The sequence below is a fragment of the Ovis aries genome, chromosome 4, assembly GCF_016772045.2.
Source record: "Ovis aries strain OAR_USU_Benz2616 breed Rambouillet chromosome 4, ARS-UI_Ramb_v3.0, whole genome shotgun sequence".
Taxonomy (NCBI): domain Eukaryota; kingdom Metazoa; phylum Chordata; class Mammalia; order Artiodactyla; family Bovidae; genus Ovis; species Ovis aries.
In genome coordinates, this window is record NC_056057.1 from 94211413 (window position 1) to 94233193 (window position 21781).

The 21781-nt window shown below is 42.0% G+C and overlaps 1 protein-coding gene across 2 annotated transcripts in view; it reads right to left on the reverse strand.

The window, feature by feature from the left end:
• RBM28 (RNA binding motif protein 28) overlaps positions 1-21781 on the reverse strand; it is a 34867-nt gene that overhangs the window by 4866 nt on the left and 8220 nt on the right. For both annotated transcript variants that reach the window (XM_012177093.5, XM_004008039.5), the window contains exons 9-18: positions 17104-17176; positions 14868-14977; positions 12241-12314; positions 10742-10877; positions 9662-9726; positions 7784-7942; positions 4585-4734; positions 4191-4265; positions 1526-1782; positions 858-957 (exon numbers count right to left, since the gene is read on the reverse strand). In XM_012177093.5, coding sequence (XP_012032483.3) covers positions 858-957; positions 1526-1782; positions 4191-4265; positions 4585-4734; positions 7784-7942; positions 9662-9726; positions 10742-10877; positions 12241-12314; positions 14868-14977; positions 17104-17176 — 1199 coding nt within the window. The remainder of the gene's footprint in view (positions 1-857; positions 958-1525; positions 1783-4190; positions 4266-4584; positions 4735-7783; positions 7943-9661; positions 9727-10741; positions 10878-12240; positions 12315-14867; positions 14978-17103; positions 17177-21781) is intronic.

Consider the following 21781-nt stretch of genomic DNA (forward strand, 5'->3'; position numbering starts at 1 on the left):
AGGGTGTAGTAAGGAAAACTGGATATTATAGGGGAAAAAAGATATAAGAGATTTAAAAACCAAATACAGGGAATTCCCTGGTGGTCCAGTGGTTAGGACTCGACACTTTCACTGCTGCGGCACTGCTTCAATCCCTGGTCGAAGAAGTAACCAGGCTTTTTGTTTGGAACCCAATTTATACAAACCAACTTAAAAATATGTATTTTTGAGGTAACTGGGAGTGTTTTAATATGGGCCACATATTAGCTAGTAAGGGTTTCTTATTAATTTCATTAGATGTGATAATCGCATAACACGTGTCTGTATATGTGTGTTTAAAGTGAAAGCAAGTGCTAGTCGCTCAGTCGTGTCTCAATCTTTGTGACCCCACAAACTGCAGCCCACCAGGCTTCTGCTGTCTGTGGACTTCTCCAGGCAAGAATACTGGAGTAGGTACCCATTCTCTTCTCCAGGGGGATCTTCCCAACCCAGGGTTCAAACCCAGGTCTCCCACCCTGCAGGCAGATTCTTTACCACCTGAGCCACCATATGTGTGTTTAAGGCCTAATCAGCTGGAGATGAATCCTGAGATACCTTTCTACATGGGGTACATCTACAAGTGAGGTAGATATACTCACAGGATGGGGTGGGTGGTGGGTAAGTAAAACAAGATAATTGTTGAAGCAGAGTAACAAAATCATGGGGTTCATTGTATTCTTCTCCCTACTTTTAGGACTGTGTACCTCCACATCTGCAGCCCTGTACATAACTGCAATCTAGAAGAAGCTTTTTCCTTTGCTTAACTAATCAAGGCTCAAGCGGCTGCCGACCCCGGCAGAGCTGTGCCATACCGAAGCCTCAGGGCCTACAGAACTTACCTGCTTGGAAGGTAACTTCTGCTTCTCTTGCTTCTGGTGGTTTGTCTGGGGCTTTGGCTTCTTGGGAGGGAGAGGCTGCGTTTTGCCTTTGTCCCGCAACCTGAAACAACGTGGTCAAGTGTCACCCTGAGTTCTTCCTCTAATTGGCACTCCTGAGGTTTTCTCAGCCCAAAAGATAAAAGGCCTTTTCTCACACTGGCTCTTTCTAAGCCCCTGAGAAATCAAGGGATACTGCAACAGAATGTCCTAGGGCTCAACATTTGTATACTTGTCTTTTTGCTTTGGCTTAAAAACCTCAAGGGACTTTCAAAAACCATTGTTTACTTAACAAAAATTTCGTAAAGATTGGTTTTTGTTGACAGCATTAATCTGTTGTTCCAGACAGAAACCTCAAGTAGGTGGGCCTCCTACTTGAGACAGCCATCAAGACAAGAGGAAGCGCTTCAGAGGAGGAGAAAAATTGCATGAGAGCCCACCCTGGAAGGCTCCTCTGAGGCACCCAAGGCCAGTCCTGTTCTGGCCTCCATTTGGTCCAAGAGTGACTGCCGGCACAGAGATACTGCATGCGGGACTGGAGCAACCAGCATCCCTTTCATCCACACAAAAGCCCCAAAGAGGGAACACAGCGAAGTAAGACAAACCCTCTGAGAAGCCATCCCACAACTCACCTAATTTTGGGGCCTCGGTGTGAAGGGAGCGCCAGGACCTTTCTTCTCTTCTTCCCATCAGGCAGCTCCACGTGCTCCACTTCGGCCTTGGTCTGGAACCCTGCCCACGAGACAGAGTCCGCCATCCTCTTCTGCTGCACGGAGGCCTGGCTTTGTTTCTGCATGTGGTTCTGAGCTGCCTTCTGTTGCTGCTTTTTCCCAGGCTCTGGTAGTACCTGCTGGGGCTCACCAGTTTCAGGCTTGGATTTCACTTTTTGCTGCAGAAGACGAGAGAATGCTACTTGATTACTAGGTGAGATTTATTTGCTGGAAACACTCAGGAGAAGAGGACTTAGTTTGGTGAGAGAAGGGGAATTCTTCCCCCAAATAGTCAGAGACTTTAAGAAAGTGAACATAAGCAGTTCACAGGCCCTGACATCGTAACAGAGGGTTACTGGGTACGGGACACAAAACAACCATTTTCCTTTTCCCACACAGAAAGGAGGGGACAGTGTAGGTACATCCCAAACTCAACAGCCAGCAAAAAACAAACAAGAAAGGGCCAGCAGCGTGGGCCAAAGGTGTAATGGGAATGAGAAGAAATACCTGAAGCAATGAGAGTTGAAGATTTTCAAACTTAAGGACAGACACTAAACCACAGATTCAGAAAGCTCAAACACCAAACAGGATAAAAAGAAAAAGTACATCTAGGCATATCATATCAAATTGCAAGAAATCAAGGAGAAAAATCTTTCCCCAGAGGTAGGGAAAACTCATTACCCACAAAGGAACAAAGTTAAGATTACATTGGATTTCCCTTATGTAAGCAAGAAGAAAACAGAATAAAGTGTTTAAAGTATGTGTGCGTGGCAGGGGAATCACCAACCTAGAGCTCTGTATCCATGTAATTATCCTTCAAAAGTGAAGGAAAAACAAAACTTTCCCAGACAAACAAAAATTAAAGAAATCTGGGGATTCTCTGGGGCCCAGGAGTTAGAACTTGGTGCTCTCACAGGGCCCTAGGTTTGATCCCTGGTCAGGGAACTAGGACCCTGCAAGCTGCTCGGTGAGGCACCTACCCACCTCCAAGAAACAATTAAGGAAATTTATCGCTGGTAGACTTGCATCGCAAGAAATACTAAATGAATTTACTAAGAAAGGCAAAATGACAGGTTAGAAACTCAAATCCACATTTAAAAAAAAAAGAAGAACCTTAGAGAAAAAAATAAATGAAGATAAGGAAAAGACATGAGGAGGAGGACATAAAGTATGTTACATATTTATTTTGCACAAGTGGGGTAAGACAAAGAAGATTCATGTGAAATCAATGCGATAATAATAATGTTATTCTGTCCTTTTCACCTCAGAAATCTAAATAGGCATAGTGGGAGAACAAAGATCTACTTTACGCCTCTTATGTGCCAGTCTCTAGTGGTAAGGGTACAGATGAAAGAATGAAGTGTCTACCTTTTAGAACTCACAGCCCAGTGGAGAAAAGAGATATAAACCAAGTAAAAAACTAAAAAAGAGCCTAAGGACGTTCATGAAAGCACAAGTAATAAAATCTTATCTCTTCTGAGAGAGGTGGGGAAATGCTACTTGGGGAATATGAGTGTGGAGATTGAGAAGTATCCCTGAGTCAGGGGAAAGGGGCACTTCTACACAGACAGACAGGTATGTACGTAAGTATAGACAACAAATAAGGCCACCCGAATTTTTTTTTAAAGCCAGAAGCTATAGAATCACCTCTGATTGAGGCAGTAAATAATTCTATAACTACAATAACAAAGCTGCCTTAAATAATAAGCAGAACCCAGATTTTTCCAACCTAGGGTAATGGTATGAATCACTGAAACTCCTCTTCTATGGGTCATGCTCATGATATACACCATAAAGACCCAGAACACAGCAAATGTGTGGTATATATGCAAGTTAAGGTACAGTATCGATGAGATCTGTAAGAGTTATGGTATCAAGAATAACCTGGCCTTCTATGTCCTGTGGCATGATGGATAGGAGAATAACTACTGACTGTATACTGACCATGTAGCTTGTGAGACAACTTACACATGTTAAACACAGATGATATTAAACCTATTTTTATAAACCAGAAGCTGAAGCTGAGGGGGGGAGTAACTTGCCAAGGAACTCAGAAAGGGGCAGAGCCTGAGTCTGAACATGAGTCTTCCTGTTCCCAGAGTTCCTCTACACTACACTAGATTAGAAACAGTACTGAAACTACCAGGCATCACACCTCTGGAGCATACAGGATGGAAAGAGGATTACGGAAGAGAGAGCTGAAATCTACAGGTAACGGACAACTTAACCTTGGCTATTAATTCTGACAGGTACCATCACCAAATACGGCAGTGCAAGCACTGCTGACCGGTAACAGCATCGGGCTGATTCTCCTCTCCCTTTCCTTCTGTGGAGCTATCACCAGCCAGCCCAGCAGAGGAGAGAGGGCCTGCAGAGTTCTAGGGAACTAAGAGGAAAGGGTACCCAAGAACCTAGCAAGGCAGAGACCTAATTTAAGGGAACAGAACCACAACTGAACAAAACAGGAGTTTAAATATGGTCTGAGAAAAAATTGAACTGTATGCTTAAAAACAGTAGAGTTTATGTGATGCATACATTACCAAAATTAAAAAAGCAAAGAGAAAAGAAAAAAATTTCAATTCTGTACCTGGCTGCGCTGGATCCTCAGTTCCTTGACTTTAAGTTTCCTTCGATCTTCCAAAGAGAATTCCACTATTGGTCTCTGCGACAGAAGGAGGCAGATTGTCATTCATTTGATTTCTTAATCTCTGCATGCAATGGAGCTGAGATGCTCGCCACCCCCGCCCCCACTACCCTCTTGCTTGCAAGTCAGAGGGTGCTGCTCACTTCCCTCTGCCTAAAGGCAAGGGGCCGGTTCAGCAAGCAGACTACCCAATTTAGAGTTCCCTCCAATCATCCCGTCACCCGAATCACCGCTCACTTTTCCAAGGCCTTGCCACTTTTACCCATCACACAAGTGTCAGAGGGCTTCCATAAATGGCCCCCGGAGCACAGGCTCCCCGCCCCAGGACAAGGCTCACCTTCTGCGGCCCGAAGATCTCTGGATTGTTGTTGATGTGGCGTAGGGCCACTAGGGCATGCTCGTGTTCCTGGAACTCTGCAAAGGCGTAGCCCAAGGACTGACCCTTAATCTTCCCGTAAGCTCCTTTCAGGTCTCGCATCACCCGACACTACCGGTAGAGTGAGGAAAAGAAACAGTCGTTAGAGGATTTATTTTTATTTTGATTAGAGACTAATTACTTTACAATATTGTAGTAGTTTTTGCCATACATTGACATGAATCAGCCATAGATGGAGGATAAAGATCCTTAACAGCTTCAACAAGAAATCAGGTTATTGAAACAGTCTTCATCTATATCACCATCACAAGAGTTTTACTGGAGTAACACTTATGAATGTCTGTGTTATTAGAATATACCTGAGAGCACAGAACACATTAAATAGGTATTTTCTTGCTTTCTAAGGGTTTACAAACATCCACACAGACCTCCAAATAAGCATGCAGAGAAACTTCCCAAGGAAGAATTTTAAAGGTAACTACTGACATGACAGCACATGCTAGCCGAGAGGTGTGTGGTACCTGGGGTGGTATATAGATCAGCTCCAGGCCTCAAGTGCTGTCTGCAGGTCTCCTCACTGAAGAAGTCACTCAAAAGAGATATTACTCAAGAAGGGAAGGATGAAGGCCTGATGGCTTTAGATAAGAAAGTTCTGGCATGAGGAAGATCCTGACCAACAAATAGCCTCAGAAATACAGGAAGGAGCGTCACCTGTATTTGCTCAGAGCTCAGATCTTCTCTTGCATGATTTTTTCCTAAAACTTTAAGCTGTACCAGGCATCTTGGGGCACCAAGGAATGGTGGGGTATTTTGGGAAAACTGACCATTTACGGGGTTTCACTCCTAGGAAACTGTGTTTGTCAGTAATGGAGAAGTCTAGGTATCAGGGACATGTGGATGCCGCATTTGGTATATGTCCAGTATCCACTCTGTGCCTAGAACGGTGCCATGTACTGCAGGGAAGTCGAGAAAAGCATTTTGGCAGCCAGACACGCTGCGCAGCCCTCCAGTTTCCTCAGCTGCCGCCCCTAGGCCTGGCCAGGTCTCGCCTCGATGCAGCATGGCACAGCACCCTCGACTTCATGCTCAGAGCCAAAGTGAGATCATTGGATGGTAAGACCATTCCAAAGGCCTCTAGTCCATTTTCTGGGAGCAGGTGATGATGGAGTCAGTGCACACCTGGCAGGACCATGGCTATTTAGCAACCTACATAAAAATGGCAGCTTTTGCCAATTTGAGAATTTACCTGCCTGGATCCAGATTTATTCTGGACCTTCAGAGTTACGACTGTGATGCCCAAGGCAAAGAAGCTGACAGTCTTTTGAACACAGTAGAAGAATGAAAGGACTGAGTCAGGACAGTACTGAGCAGGTGAAGTGATTACCACCCGTAGCTAGAAGAGGGGCCATCAAGAGATACTGGCCCACTGCAGATGGCAGACTGGCTGGGCACAGCATCGATGAAGTGGTATGTGATGAAGACTCACCTTAGCAAAACATTAAAATTGTACACTCAAAACAATGTGGAAATATTCTTATCCTCAGTGGGGATGTTACTAAATACTCCATCCCTTGGCACTACTGGTGGGTTGTTTTTATTTTTGAGATGAACATTTATATTAACCTGTGGCTCGTCTGGCATGCTTTATAACAGAGCCATAGAAACTGTGTCTTGATACTCTTTTTTTCCTTAGCTTTCTTAGTGATTAAGAAATTTGGATTGTATTTCAAAAGAAAATATAACTGATTTTTTTGCTGTTTAAAAATTTTTTATTGAAGTATAATTGATTTACAATGTTGTTAGCTTTCAGTGTATAGTAAAACGATTCAGGTATTCATTTAAAAAAAGAAAAGGATAAAATGAGGCTCTGATCTTCAAAAAGCTTACTATCTTAGCTGAACACTATACTTACACATACAAAAGATTTAAAGAGAAAATTCAATATAATGCAAATACTGTAAAATACACATACATGTCTCTAAGCAATGACAGGTGTTAGATATGCAGGCTCTTACTAAGTCCTGCAGATGCTGATGAGAAATTACATAACTGACTCTTATGACAGTAACTGAATGGTTTTACCAAGAGTGGTGGCAGCTATGTTCACATTCTCTCCTATAATTCCCTGAATAGCAATATCTTACATTTTGAAGAGGATTTCCAGGAGTAGGAAAATAGTTTATGGTGATGAATCAGAGCAAAGCAGATTCATAATACTGGCTATGCTACTTATTCAATAAACACTGATCAAGAGACAACTATGTGCCAGGTACTATGCCAGCAACTGGGAACAATGAGATGACACCTGCCCTCAAAGAGCTCAGTGTGGTTGGGAGAAATGACTGACGAACAATTACAGGACAGTGTAGTAATAAACGCCACAACAGGCATGTGGGGGTGCTGCGGGGGCAGGACAGCAGTTCCTGTAGTCATAGAGAGCCTGACTAAGTCTTGGTGTGAATTCAGAGTTTGTCTAACACAACTGCCGAAGACCCGAGTGACTCCCTGTGCTCACCACAGGGCACTGAGAACTTACTATAGTGCAAGAGCCTAAATGGTAGTGAAATGCTCCTCCAAGGAGCAGAGAACATAGATTATCTTCTCTGCAAGAAAACTAACATTACAGCACCTGGTATAATGCTGAGAATGCAGCAGGTACCCAATAAATGCTTGCTGAATTAAGTCATGAGCGCAGATACTTCTGCACATTCTGCTGCAACTGGTCAGATATGAAAAGCAGTTCTTAGAAGAGGGGAAAAAAGTTTTTTAAACCTCCCAAACCATGAACATCACTAAACTCAGTCTTGTCTGCTGACAATGAGCCCAAAAGAAAATCTGTCAATCTACTAGCACCTTGGGCATGCGCGCTCAGTCGCGTCAGTAGTGTCCGACTCTTTGTGACCCCGTGGATGTAGCCCGCCAAGCTCCTCTGCCCATGGGATTTCCCAGGCAAGAGTACTGGAGTGGGTTGCCATTTCTTCCTCCAGGGGATCTTCCCGATCCAGGGATCAAACCTGCGTCTCCTATGTCTCCTGCAACGCAGGTGGATTCTTTACTGCTGAGCCATCAGCGAAACCCACTAGCACCACAGCCTGAAATAAACATGCGCTCTGGCCCAGGACGAGCACCGAAGCCCCCAGTGGGCAGAGCCAACTCTCACCTCTTTGATGCGCACCACCTTCTCCCCTCTGGTGGCATTCAGCAGCAGCTTTCTGAGCTGTTTGTCATCCACGGCCTTTGGGAGATTGTGCAGGCACAGCCTGGTCCGGGAGACAAAGATATTTTGGTCCTTGAGTTTCTGATGCTTCAGCAGCTCGAACTGAAAAAATAACAAACTGTTAACAGTACAATCCACCCTTTAAAGATACAGGCACATAATTCTCCAACAGGAAAGAACCATGACCCCAATCCAGTAACCACACATCTAGAAAAGATAAGGGAATCACCCATGCTGCAGCCTTTTGGTGATGCCCAGCACATAGGGAAAGAAAGGTTCGAGGCGGCAAGAGGGCGGGTGGGTGATAAGATCATGGAGTCGGGCTGAATTTGAGAAGTTACGTAACACTTTTTAAGCCTCAATAATTTCACCTACAGGGTAGAACTGCAGATCAAAATATGATACCAATTTTTCAGTACTGATGTGAGGCTGAAATAAGGTAACATGCATAAAATCCCAAGCTCAAATCTGGCCCAGAGCAAATGATAAACAATACTGTAGTTAACATCTATGCCAAGTCCTTACCTATCCACCAACTCAAACTGATTATTTACTCCTTCCAAAAGGAGATGGATTTACTTAAAGAATACGCGACAGAATACTGTCTTGTCTCAACTCTGCCACCTTGAGGCAAAGAAACGTCAATAGAAACAAACAGTTTCCAGAGCCTGACCTATGTTGCACAAAGCACTGGCCCCAGGACAACCTCTCTCTAAAGTGAAAGGGTGACCTTCTCCTGACTTGTTTCTTAAGAGCAGCTCAGCAGAAAAGTTTTAAGCTAAACTTTTATCAAGTTTCATTTTTGCCACTTCTTACTTGGTAAAGATACTATTACAGAAACTCACAAAATAAATACCCTGGAAATGAATATTAAAAGGGCTATCTGAAGGGTTATCGTGCTTAAATTCAACAGTGCGATTTTTCTCCCAGGAAAAGCTGTGTCTGCTGTTTAATTATAATGCATATAATCTAGTGAGCCTTTTGCTAGGAAAATTCACTTTAAGGAGAATTAAATGTGTCACTATCGCACTGTGATCAGAAAAGGGCATTCAATGCCCCCACAGACCATGATCTCCAGATGCTCACTACCAACACCTGTTGAGGACACCAGTCTAGAGCCTGCACAGAAAAGACATGCTGCCTCCAGCCGTCACTATATTCTCATCTCTGTCCGTCATCTTTTGCACTTCCAGGCTCCAGAGCTAATTCTATTAATGATCATGCATCTTTACCATTCTAGGCTGGCTTAGCTTTGTGAAAGTAAACTATACGGGCAAAAGCAAAAATTATTGGAACAAAGATTGCTAAGCAGCAAAGGAACTCAACAATATTAGTTATCACTAGAAATCCCATAGTATGGGGTTTTCCTAAAATGATTTCATAATCTGGAGATACCACCCTCCCTCCACCAAAATACATCCTATCTTTCCCTTCCAAGACACACATCCACACTTCCCTCCCTATTTACTCTAGCCCACACTGACCTTCCTTTCTCATATTATTCTGCATTTATACTGACACCTAATTATATATAGCCTGAGCCTCTGTCTACTTCATGATCTAAAAGCATACTATTTGGCAAACACATACTGTTGAGCATTACAAAAACAAAGAATAAGACCCAGTACATAATGTTGACATGGTATGATGTATAACGTCAGGTTAGTGGCTGTTCCACCTGTATACATGTTTTCCAACAATAGTATAAGTAGCACCTGTGACCGATACTTGCTTGGCTCTTTGATGAGCACCTTTAGCATTATTATTTATTGATTTATATTAAGTCCTGCAGAACCTGAAGCTGGTGCCTAATCTACTCACTCGTTCTCTCTTGGCCATATCAGCAGCGCTCACACCCTCTGCAGCCTTCGTCCCAGCGCGAATCACTGCAGAAAGAGGGAAAAAGGCCAAGACATCAGCAAGGGAATTTTCACTGAGCAATAAGAGGAATGTGATGTGAATGATGCAAGCTCTCTATAGAGGGCCCAGAGGACTATGCTGGCCAGGACACAGTGGTTATCTGGGTAGGTCCAGAAATAGGCTACAGGGCTAAGTTCTTGTCTATGAGCTGCTCTCAAGGACTAAAACTCTGAACATTTTGTGATTTTGTTCTTCTTCTTCCTTCCCTTCAAAAAATTTCATGTCGTGCCCAAAGTCAGATGGGAAGGCCTAAAGGAAGTTTGGAAATAAGTACATTTTAGGCATTTGGAATGCCAATATGCTCTACCTATGACCTGTCCTTGGAAATCTCCCTGCTAATGTATTTGGGAGCCATTTCTAAGCGGTGAGATAAGCCAACCAAGAGAACAGCCACACTGTATAACACCAGGCCCGGCCTCCAAGGTTAACAGCCTCCCATTTGCTAGTCCGGGCGGTAAGGTTGTGCAGCAGGTGGCAGTACTGTGTGACCTAAAGGAAGGAATTCTCCTTTTGTCTTAATTAAAGCTAATTTCTGATTATCTTTCAGACACTAAGGGAAAGGTGCTCAGTGCATATTTTAAATCCATAAGTAATCCAAAAGAGTAATTTTAGTCATAATTTTCAACTCCTTCAAAAAACCTATCAGAAATGATGATAAGGGACAAAGGTACTTTGGGTTTTTCCTCCCTCTGATGAAATAATCTTCTGATGAAAAGGTCTAAAGACAATCAGTCAGAAAGGAGAATGGGGACTGGCTAACCCATGAACTGGGTGAAGGCTTCCTAACAGAAAGCTGTGCTTCTGTTAAAGTGGACTATCTACTACATCTGCTAAAGTACAATAATAATAGTATACCACCATTAAAGAGGCTGCAGGGCTTTTAATTTGAAACATGCTCCAAACATACTACTGTCAGGTTGCTGTCATGGCAAGTGGCCAGCTACTCCAGAGCCTGGTTCCCCTCTCCCTGCCACTACTCACAGCCTTCTCGCGCCAGGTAGAGGTTACGGGTCCCAGTCGGCTTCTTCACCTTCTTTGTCCGGAGTTTTGCAGCCTCATCACGGGTCACTGCCAAGTCAACCTTAAGCTGCCGGCCATCCAGTTTAAGTCCGCCACCCTGAAATAGATTGCAACCTCTCTCTTAAAATTCATGATGATGGCATTGTAACATGTATACTATCATGTAAGAATCGAATCGCCAGTCTATGTCCGACACAGGATACAGCATGCTTGGGGCTGGTGCACGGTGATGACCCAGAGAGATGTTATGGGGAGGGAGGTGGGAGGGGGTTCATATTTGGGAACACATGTACACCCGAGGTAGATTCAAGTCAATGTATGGCAAAACCAATACAGTATTGTAAAGTAAAATAAAGTAAAAATAAAAATTAAAAAAAAAAAAGAAGAGTATCTTGGAGAAAAATGACTTTTATGGGTGGATGGAGAATAAAGACCTAAAAAAATACCAAGAGTAAAAAATAAAATAAAATAAAATAAAATTCATGATGAGCAGAAACTAAGCACCTGACAAGGAGCACCAAGGAAAGGGAAACCAGCAAACCCCCACTGTTGTGTGGACCCCCGCTGCTAGGATGTTTTAGGCCAGCCAGATGCAAGTGGATCACTGAGCTGAACAGTATTTAGCACAGCTATGCAAAGGCCACATGTTCATTTGTTTTCAGGGAGTTGATTAGTCCCAAAGTAGGACCAAATTAAGAAAAACGATCTGTAAATAGGCAAATTTTTAGTATGCTAAAGAAAGCTAATGAAATAGTAGTGATAACTCTACTCATGAGAATTTAAGAGACAATGGCAATACACGATAACTCAGCTCAAAACAGTTTATACTTGGTTATAGAATACACAGAAAAATTCTCTATCACCTACACACTTTCTCTCTCAAACATTTACTCCACTTCATAGATGGCCTTAATCCCTTCTTGTCCCAGTCTTTCACACCATCAGCCTAGGATAGAGACTGATATAAGAAACTGACCCATAATATAAATTATTATACCTACTTCCTCACCTATAAAGGATTACTCATCTTATAAACACCTATAGGACTGATGTGAGGATTAAACAAGGTCATGCGTGTAAAGCTCAGTGCCTAACACACACTGTGCTGTGCTTAGTCCCTCAGTCATGTCCGACTCTTTGTGACCCCATGGACTGGAAGCCCACCACGCTCCTCTGTCCATGGGATTCTCCAGGCAAGAATACTGGAGCGGGTTGCCATGCCTTCCTGCAGGGGAGCTTCCCCACCCAGGGATCAAACCCAGGTCTCACGTATTATAGGCAGATTCTTTACCATCTGAGACACCAGGGAAGTCCTAACACACACTATGTATTCAATAAGTCTTAGCTTTATTATTTTCATATCATTGACAATAATAATAATAAAGTTTTGTGGAAGTATCAGCTATTGCCCCTGGAAGGCAATCACCTAAATTACAGAATAAAGGAAATGTTTTCCTTACCTCGGCCTCTGGAGAAGCAGCTTCAAGGCATTTTTGGGCTGCTTCTTGAGTCATGAACTGGGCAAATGCACAGCCTGCACAGAGAGACAAAACTAAGTGGGATCCCAGGCTCTCACGGCCCACCTGGAAGCCAAAGACAACACTATGCATGGTGGCAGCCTGACATGAAGCGGAAGGGGTAGTAGCACCCTTGTGTTAAGTACAATGAAACTTAACTAAAAAGCACTGTGTCCAGCACCAGGGGTTCAAGACAGGCAAGACAGCACACCTGCTCATAATGAAATTTTTTTATTATTGCCTTCATCTTTTCTAATGCTTCTTAGAAACTTTAGTCGTACCATCTCATGCAACGAGATATATCCGCAAGAAATACTAGAGAAATCCCAGCCTAATGTTTCAGTGTCACATTCTACGTGCTTGTTAGAGGGCTGAAAAGAAAAAAAAATGAAGCAGCAATCACTTAAGCCTGAAACTACAGATCTCACTGTCATCAGATTCCCTAAGGAGGGATCAGATGAGGGCAAGTCTAGTTCCTGGAGTAAAAGTCCCTGGCCTCTATCCTGTGAATATAGTGGTGAACTGGAAAGTCATGAGCTCAGCTTTTGACTCCTGCTATAGAATTTCCACAGGCATAACTTTCACTGGTTAGAGGCAGGACCTATCAACTATCCTAATCTTTTGCTTTTGATAAAAAGCAGCTTTTATAAGGAAAAAAAAAAAAGTTGACTTTATAGTAAACTAAAAAAAAAAATTAAGTTCCATAATATTTTGTTAACATTCCTAAAAACCTTAATTCTTCCCTCACAGAGGAAGGCAGTGCCATATTTCCTAGAGCTACTGGGGCACTGACCTTTTGCCCCTCTAAGAATGAATGGCAGCCAACTAACTGCAAGGACGCATGTGGCAGGCCAAAGGCCTCGTCTAGTGAGGTCTTCCCTGCCTCCTGCAGGCAGAGCTAAGTAAGAACCCCTGTATCCCCCCCCTGCCCCTACACTCCACCCCAGCCATCCTCCACTCCCATTTCTATTATGGATGTCAGGGAGCATCTTCCTCAAAAGACTTGAACGTCTCAGGAAGAAAGCTCATGTTTCTTGGCTGTTTCTACATCCAAAGTATGTACCATAACATCCACCATTAGAAGATACTCAATAGGAAGCAACAAGTAAAACAGAAAGAAGTCCAATGTGAAGAAAATGAGGTGGGTTCTTCTCTCTGAATGGGTAAGAATGTTACCATGGGAATTTCCAGGGTATCTACTGGGTCAGTTTTAACACTTCCCCAAAAGTCTTCAGATAATACTTAGCCCTTCCAGGCAGCAAAATAGCAGCTAACAGGGATGAGGGGTAGGAGGCAGCCAAGGCTGTGTGAGTAGGCAGAAAGTGCCAGGAAAATCTAATATGAGCTAGGGAAAGACAACATATCATGGAAAAAAAACAAACTATGCTCATTAAAACCATTAACTCTCAGCTAACATTAACAGACCAAGAAAGAGATTGAGCAATCAACCACAGACTCCATTCTAAAAATGTCAACCCAATACATTAGGGCACTCAGAAAGAGATAAAAGAGATGACCAAAGTCAAGCAGAATCAGACAGTACTTGCAACATTCTATGCAATTCTAGTTGCCCATTTTCAGAAAAATAAAAATGGAGAAGGTCCAAGAGGTATAATTGAGTATCAGAGCTAAAGGCACCTTAAGTGATTACTCTAGTTGAACCCACTCATTTTACAGATAAGGAACGGAAGCCCACAGTGGTTAAATGGGTGCCAAAAAATCACCCAGCTGGTGATTTAGCTGGGATTAGACCCCTAACCTAACCTTTCCATTATACTACCTCATTTTACATCTTCTAAAGCTAATGAAACTAAAAATGATCAGGTTTCATCAAACAGGAAAATAAGATTTAGAATGGAAGTAATTAATCCATAGATAGGCTCCAGAGAGCTCCAAAACACTCAGAAATGGCATTTTTATGAGGATAGGGTTCAGAGTTCTTGCTAGATCTCAAAGGGATCAAGAACCAGAATGAATTAAAAAGTCACTGCTTTAGCAGAACAATTGTACTTGATAAAAATCAAAGATTATGAATGGGTTGAAAAGATGTTTATCTAACAACAGTATATTAGAATGAGGAGTGGTCAACCTTTAGCTCAAAAGAAACAGCTTAGGGAAAAAAAAAAACAAACCAGCACCACCACTAAGGCAGCACTTCTGCTTTTCCTTTTGACTGTTGGCATTGCAACAAAGTTTCCATCAGCTTCCCTCACTAACAAAAGCAACTGAAAAATAGCTCCCTAATTTCAAGCACTGTGGAATGATTAATAGCCATGAGATGCTATCACATTTGAAATTCAAAGAACAACAAATGGAATTCATTACCCTAAAGTAAATAAGCAAGAGCTTAAAAAGCTTAGACAAAATTACAGCTGGCAACACCATGACAGATGCTGAGTTTGACATCACTGGAAAACAACCTCAGAATGTCCTTGGTGCTTCTATGGATCACAGAAACCTGGATGATGGTGGACCCCTCGGAGGGCACACATTATGCCCTCATGTAACCTAGTCAGTGCCCATGGCAGTGGTCTCAATCCTTTTGGGCCTAACCAGATGACAGCAAATACCTTTAGAATGCTCTGTGTCTGGATGCAAGACAATACGGACATATTTAAGATCTCCAAATTGCTGCAGGAGCTCTCCAAGGTCTTCTTCCTCTGAGTCGAAGGACAGGTTTCTATGGAGGACAATCAGGGAACAAGAGAGCTCAATTACAAAAGTGAGACCCTGTGCTCCAGTACAAGATGAATGAGTCAGACATCATCTGGAGTGGTTCCTTGGAACCACCCTCCCCAAGGATAGCACCAAGGGGTGACCCCCGCTAGCCAGGCCACCGATGTATGACTCTGGCCATTGGCCATAACCGACTGAACGTCCTCTGTTAATCAGATTCTCTCTCCCAGGAATATAAAACTTGAACACACATATACAAAGACCGGAAGTTGCAGATACAGATTTATCTCAAAACAGCTGTGTGGGGAGCTGAACATGTTCTGTAACATATATATGTATCTCCACATATAAAGGTATATGTATATCTGTGGCTATATATATGAAAAATGTCACTGGGTTGTACACATACTTTACAGAATACATGTTATACCTTAACAAGGGATAAAACAAGAATGAGTGTCTTCAGAGAAAGGATCACACAGTCTTCCACAGCAAAGGACCCAGCAAAGGTCCCTTTTTGAGGTTTGCTCTTTGACAACTTTGATTCTGTGAGCTACCCTAACGTTCATCCGACAAACCAGGTTTTTCACTTAAATTGGCCAAAATTAGTTTCCCTTAGAACCAAAAGACTGACAGCAAATGAGAAATCAAACATCTCTCAATGTCTCCTCTGTACTCCTATGAAATCTCGGTTTCAGTTAAAACTTTACAAAAGTCAGAAAATCTTTCAAAATAGTAACTCAAAACCAAACATGGTAAAGTTTATTAGCTAAGTACAAAAAAAAAAGCGGGGGGAGGAGGGGAGATGGGATCCCTTGATGGGATTAAAAATGTTAGGAGACACTGTTCTACTAAATTTCAACACAGTGTAAAGGTTCTTAACCCAGTTATACACAGCCTTCCAGGGGCAAGAAAAAGAGTTCCAAGTAAATATCTACAATTTTACTTCTCTTTTGCTCAATTAACAGCTCCATAAACAGTTTTATCTTATTGAGCAACCAAGATAAAAAAGATTTTCTGCAATAAGACACATCCTAGCTACATTATTGCTTCTAATTTGCCTCATCGTGTTCATAGCCTTCTCTCTTCCATCCCTTTACTTTCCTAAGTTCTCTTTAAATTAAAAAGATGTATAAGGAAGGGAATCTTGGTACTGAGGTCACAGGCTTCTAAGTGTGACATTCCTCATTCCTATTACACAGAATCCTCTACAAACATGAAATTGTTTACATGGAAATTCCAAATAACACAGAAGAAAAAAAAATGGAGACGTGCTATAAAGGAAGAAAATGGGCTACAGCACAGCATGTATAAGCTGAAATCATCCTTGTTAAGTATTTATGATATGAACACATGAGTGGGTATTCCTTGAGTAGTGATGAAAAGTTAATTTTGTGCATATGTCTTTTTGCCTATTCATGTCCTAAATTTCCCACAATAAACATAAATTACTTGCATAATGAAGACCATCTTTAAAAGACTGTACAAGAGAATAAAACAGAAATCTCTAAAATAAGACCCAAATAGCCCGAGCAAAAATGGTACTCAAGAAAGGATGAAAAGGCCATTGAGGGGTGCCAAGGACATCCCGACTTCCTGAAAATGCCAACCTACGGCAGTCAGTGCAACTGAAACAGCAAAGGCAACATTGACACGGTATCCCCTTCTCTCGGTTTTCCAGGAAACAGACAGGATGCTTCACTTTATGGACATGACTTTAGATCAGTCAGGCGTGAGGAGAGAATTAGGGACAAGAGGTACAATCCCTCCCCAGCACTCACCCTAAAACAAAGGCCAGAAGCAAGACGCTTCTATTAATAATAGTTGAAGAATTCATTTGTTCCAATGACACCACCCCAATTACAAAGAATAACATCTAAATGGGGACAAGATACAAAGACCCCTGCTGCTTACCTCCTGTGTATAGTTGATTCTCCTACACGTTTCTCAGTGGTGCTACGTTCCTAGGCAGATGTGCTGATGGTCTTACATGCATCTAACTTTTTGGCCTAGCTAACAGAATTAGTGAAAAAAGAAGAAGAAGAAGAGGAAAGGAAGGGAGAGAGGAAGAAGAGAAGAAAAACTTATGAAGGTGACAGAAACAGCAGTTCTCCAGATAGAAAGTCATACCTGATAAAGACAGTCTTCCCTTCATTCACATCAGAGGGTAATTTCCTCTTCTTCCTCTTCTTCTTTGAGACTTCTATATTCAAAATAAAAAGAAAAGCAACAAACTGAATTTAGGACTAGTGCAAGCCTTACAACAAAGAGCTAAGTTGTTAAATATATAAAGATCTTACATAAATTAAGAAGAAATCCAATTAAAAATGAACAAAGGATATGCAACTAAATATATGAAAATGCTCAAATTCACTCATAATTAAAGAAAGACATAGCACCAGAAATGAGATATTATTTTTCACCGAAGATTGGCAAAAATCAAAAAAGACAGATGAAATTCATTATGGTAAGGGTGTGGGGGAAAATGAGAGAGAAAGAGATTCCCCTACACTGTCTGATGGTAAACTTTCTAGAAATGTAAAATGTAGAACATCCGAAGAGAAAAAAAAATACATTCACATAGACAAATATACATTACACTGTACACCAGTGCATATACATTCATGTTTTAGCTTACAGAAGTATTATATTAGCTATCCTCAGATACACAAGAAACCCTGGTTGTCTGGTGGTTTACTTGCTAAGTTGTGTCCAACTCTTGCGACTCCATGGATTGTAGCCCATCAGGTTGTTTCTGGGAAAGGGCCTTAAGTGGCTGTGGATTTGGGTTTAAGGGAGATTCATTGATTTTAAGAATTGACATATATGCTTATATATATGAAGAAAATTTCTGGAAGGATACAAAAGAAATAACAGAGGCTACTTTGGGGGAGCGACTGAACTGAACAGAACTGAACTTTGGGGACTGATGGGAGGACTGGTGAGGAATTTCTACTTTTCTGTGTTACATCCTTTTGCACCACACATATATTTTAAATTATTTTTCTCTCATTAGTGTCTATCAGCCATTTTTCCTAGTGAAGAAGAGACAGCTGAATCTCGTTGCAGGATGAAAGGTCTCTCAGTTCTCTCAGTGTAAAAGCTTCTTTGCTTCTAAGGTGTCTACCATTCTCTCCTCATAGAAAAAGTTTATTTCCTCAGATTTCTCATATGGTCAAATCAACATGCCAGACTTACAAAAAAGGGAGAAGGGAGACCTGATTAGTGAATAAAAACCTCCAAGGAAACCAAAGGACCACTTACTGACCACTCTTGATTCTGTAATGACCTGCCTCACTCAATAAATAAGTGGAGTTTAAACCCAACATTCTTGATGAAAGTAGTAATATGGTTTGGTTACAGTTTTACAAAATGCCCCGGGAGGTCCTTTATCCCCATTTCAATTCAAAATTGTTGTTTATACTCCACTACTGGCAGAGAACAGTAACAATGATAATATTGGTAGTCATTAGTAGTACAGATAATTTAATCTTCACAATCCTATGTGGTTACTAGAGCCATTTTATAGACGAAGAAACTGAGGCATAAAGAGGTTAAGTAACTTGCCCCAACGTCATACCTCAAGAAAGGAGCAGAAACAGGATTTGTAACTCTTTGCTAAACAAGCTGCACCTGTGATCTCTGGGAAACATGGGGTTTTATTCTCTTAATTCACTCCTGTTCACCCAGTATCCAGCACTGCAGGCATTCTGAGTATCTGCTGTCTGAATAAATCAAGGTGTGCATATCAGAAAAAATGTCAACAACCTCAGATATGCGCATGATACCACTCTAATGGCAGAAACAGAAGAGGAACTAAAGAGCCCTTGAAGAGGGTGAGACAGGAGAGTGAAAAAGCAGGCCTAAAACTCAACATTCAAAAAACTAATTTCATGGCATCTGGTCCCATCACTTCATGCCAAATAGATCGGGAAAAAGTTGAATCAGTGACATATTTTATTTTCTTGGGTTCCAAAATCACTGCAGATGGTGAATGCAGCCATCAAGATGCTTGCTCCCTGGGAAAAAAGCTATGACAAACCTGGACAGCGTATTAAAAAGCAGAGACATCACTTTCCTGACAAAGGTCTGTATAGTCAAAGCTATGGTTTTTCCAGTAGTCAGACGTATGGATGTGAGTAGTAGTAGTGTTAGTCACTCAGTTGTGTCTGACTCTTTGTGACCCCAAGACTAGCTCGCCAGGCTCCTCTGTCCATGAGATTCTCCAGGCAAGAATACTGGAGTGGGTTGCCATTCCCTTTTCCAGATAGTCTTCCCGACCCAGGGATCAAACCCAAGTCTCTTGCATTGCAGGCAAATTCTTTACCATCTGAGCTACAGAGAAATCAGCTGGACCATAAAGAAAGCTGAGCACTGAAAAATTGATGCTTTTGAACTGTGGTGTTGGAGAAGACTCTTGAGAGTTTCTTGGACTGGAAGGAGATCAAACCAGTCAATCCTAAAGGAAATCAGTCCTGAATATTCATTGGAAAGATTGATGCTGAAGCTCCAATACTTTGGCCACCTGATGCGAAGAACTGACTCTGGAAAAGAGCCTGATGCTGGGAAAGACTGAAGGTGGGAGAAAGGGATGACAGAGGATGAGACAGTTGGATGGCATCACCAATGAACATGAGTTTGAGTAAACTCCGGGAGATGGTGAAGGACAGGGAAGCCTGGCGTGCTGCAGTCCATGGGGGTCACAAAGAGGCAAACACAACTGAGCAACTGAACAACAGTTAAAAAAGAAAAGGTACATTTTTCTATCCTGACAGGTTCAAAAATCACTGTCACATGCAGCATCTATTGCAACAGTTCAAAGAGCAAACACGTGGGCATTTATTTGCACACAATTTGGAAGGGTATGCACAGAATAACATTCATTCATCAGTTTCAAATTTGTTTATCTACATTTAAAAAAAAATCTCTACAAATGCAGAAGTGTTTGTTGGTCTTTGCTTGTTTTCTTGCCAATTCTTTGGGACTGAAAGTCATGAGCCAGATCAAAACTTCCAGGAGAACAAGGATTGTTTTTTTTTTTTTTCCAGTTCAAAGTTTAACATTAGTAGGTGTTCAATAAGTGTTTCTTTTAACTGAATGAAGAGGAGAGGGGACTTGTTTTGCTGAACTGAATGGAGCAGTGGAATGCCAAGGTTACATTCTAGTTAGCAGAACTCAAAAACTGCCTCTACATCCATCCTAGTTACCGCTAAAGCCAGAAGATTCTATCAGCAGCCATCTCACATCTAACTTGATGAGACTCACACATTTTTTAGAAGACTGTTGGAGGAGGAGGCCATAAAAAGACAGTAGCAACAAAGGCAACTAGTATCACTGAGAGTCTACTATAGGGAAGGTACTCTTCTAAATGTCAGGAGATGAGGACCTCTGATATCCAGTCACAGATGAAGTAATGAGGACACCAGAGGCAAGGATTTGACAGACCCATACAACTGGAAATAAGAGAGTCAGGACTTGAAACCATGTGATGTGACTCCTAAGCCCATGCAATAAAAGGCAGAGATGACTGCTAAAAAGACCTGAGCTTTTCCAGATAAAAAATTCTGAATTCAGTAGTTTGTTGCTATAATAATGGATTACTTTATTGCTGTTGTTAGTCTCCATCTTGGAAGGTGTCAGTGATTCAGTTCAGTTCAGTTCAGTCGCTCAGTCGTGTCCGACTCTTTGCGACCCCATGACTTGCAGCACGCCAGGCCTCCCTGTCCATCACTGTCTCCCGGAGACTCAGACTCACGTCCATCGAGTCCGTGATGCCATCCAGCCATCTCATCCTCGGTCGTCCCCTTCTCCTCCTGCCCCCAATCCCTCCCAGCATCAGAGTCTTTTCCAATGAGTCAACTCTTCACATGAGGTGGCCAAAGTACTGGAGTTTCAGCTTTAGCATCATTCCTTCCAAGGAAATCCCAGGGTTGATCTCCTTCAGAATGGACTGGTTGGATCTTGCAGTCCAAGGGACTTTCAAGAGTCTTCTCCAACACCACACTTCAAAAGCATCAATTCTTCGGTGCTCAGCATTCTTCACAGTCCAACTCTCACATCCATACATGACCACAGGAAAAACCATAGCCTTGACTAGACAGACCTTAGTTGGCAAAGTAATGTCTCTGCTTTTGAATAGACTATCTAGGTTGCTCATAACTTTTCTTCCAAGGAGTAAGCGTCTTTTAATTTCATGGCTGCAGTCACCATCTGCAGTGATTTTGGAGCCCAAAAAATAAAGTCTGACACAGTTTCTACTGTTTCCCCATCTATCTTCGTTTTCTGAATGTTGAGCTTTAAGCCAACTTTTTCACTCTCCTCTTTCACTTTCATCAAGAGGCTTTTTAGCTCCTCTTCACTTTCTGCCATAAGGGTGGTGTCATCTACATATCTGAGGTTATTGATATTTCTCCCAGCAATCTTGATTCCAGCTTGTTTCTTCCAGTCCAGCGTTTCTCATGATGTACTCTGCATAGAAGTTAAATAAGCAGGGTGACAATATACAGTAAAGTAATGCTCAAAATTCTCCAAGCCAGACTTCAGCAATATGTGAACTGTGAACACCCTGATGTTCAAGCTGGTTTTAGAAAAGGCAGAGGAACCAGAGATCAAATTGCCAACATCCGCTGGATCATGGAAAAGCAAGAGAGTTCCAGAAAAACATCTGTTTCTCCTTTATTGACTATGCCAAAATCTTTGACTATGTGGATCATAATAAACTGTGGAAAATTCTGAAAGAGATGGGAATACCAGACCACCTAACCAGCCTCTTGAGAAATCTGTATGCAGGCCAGTAAGCAACAGTTAG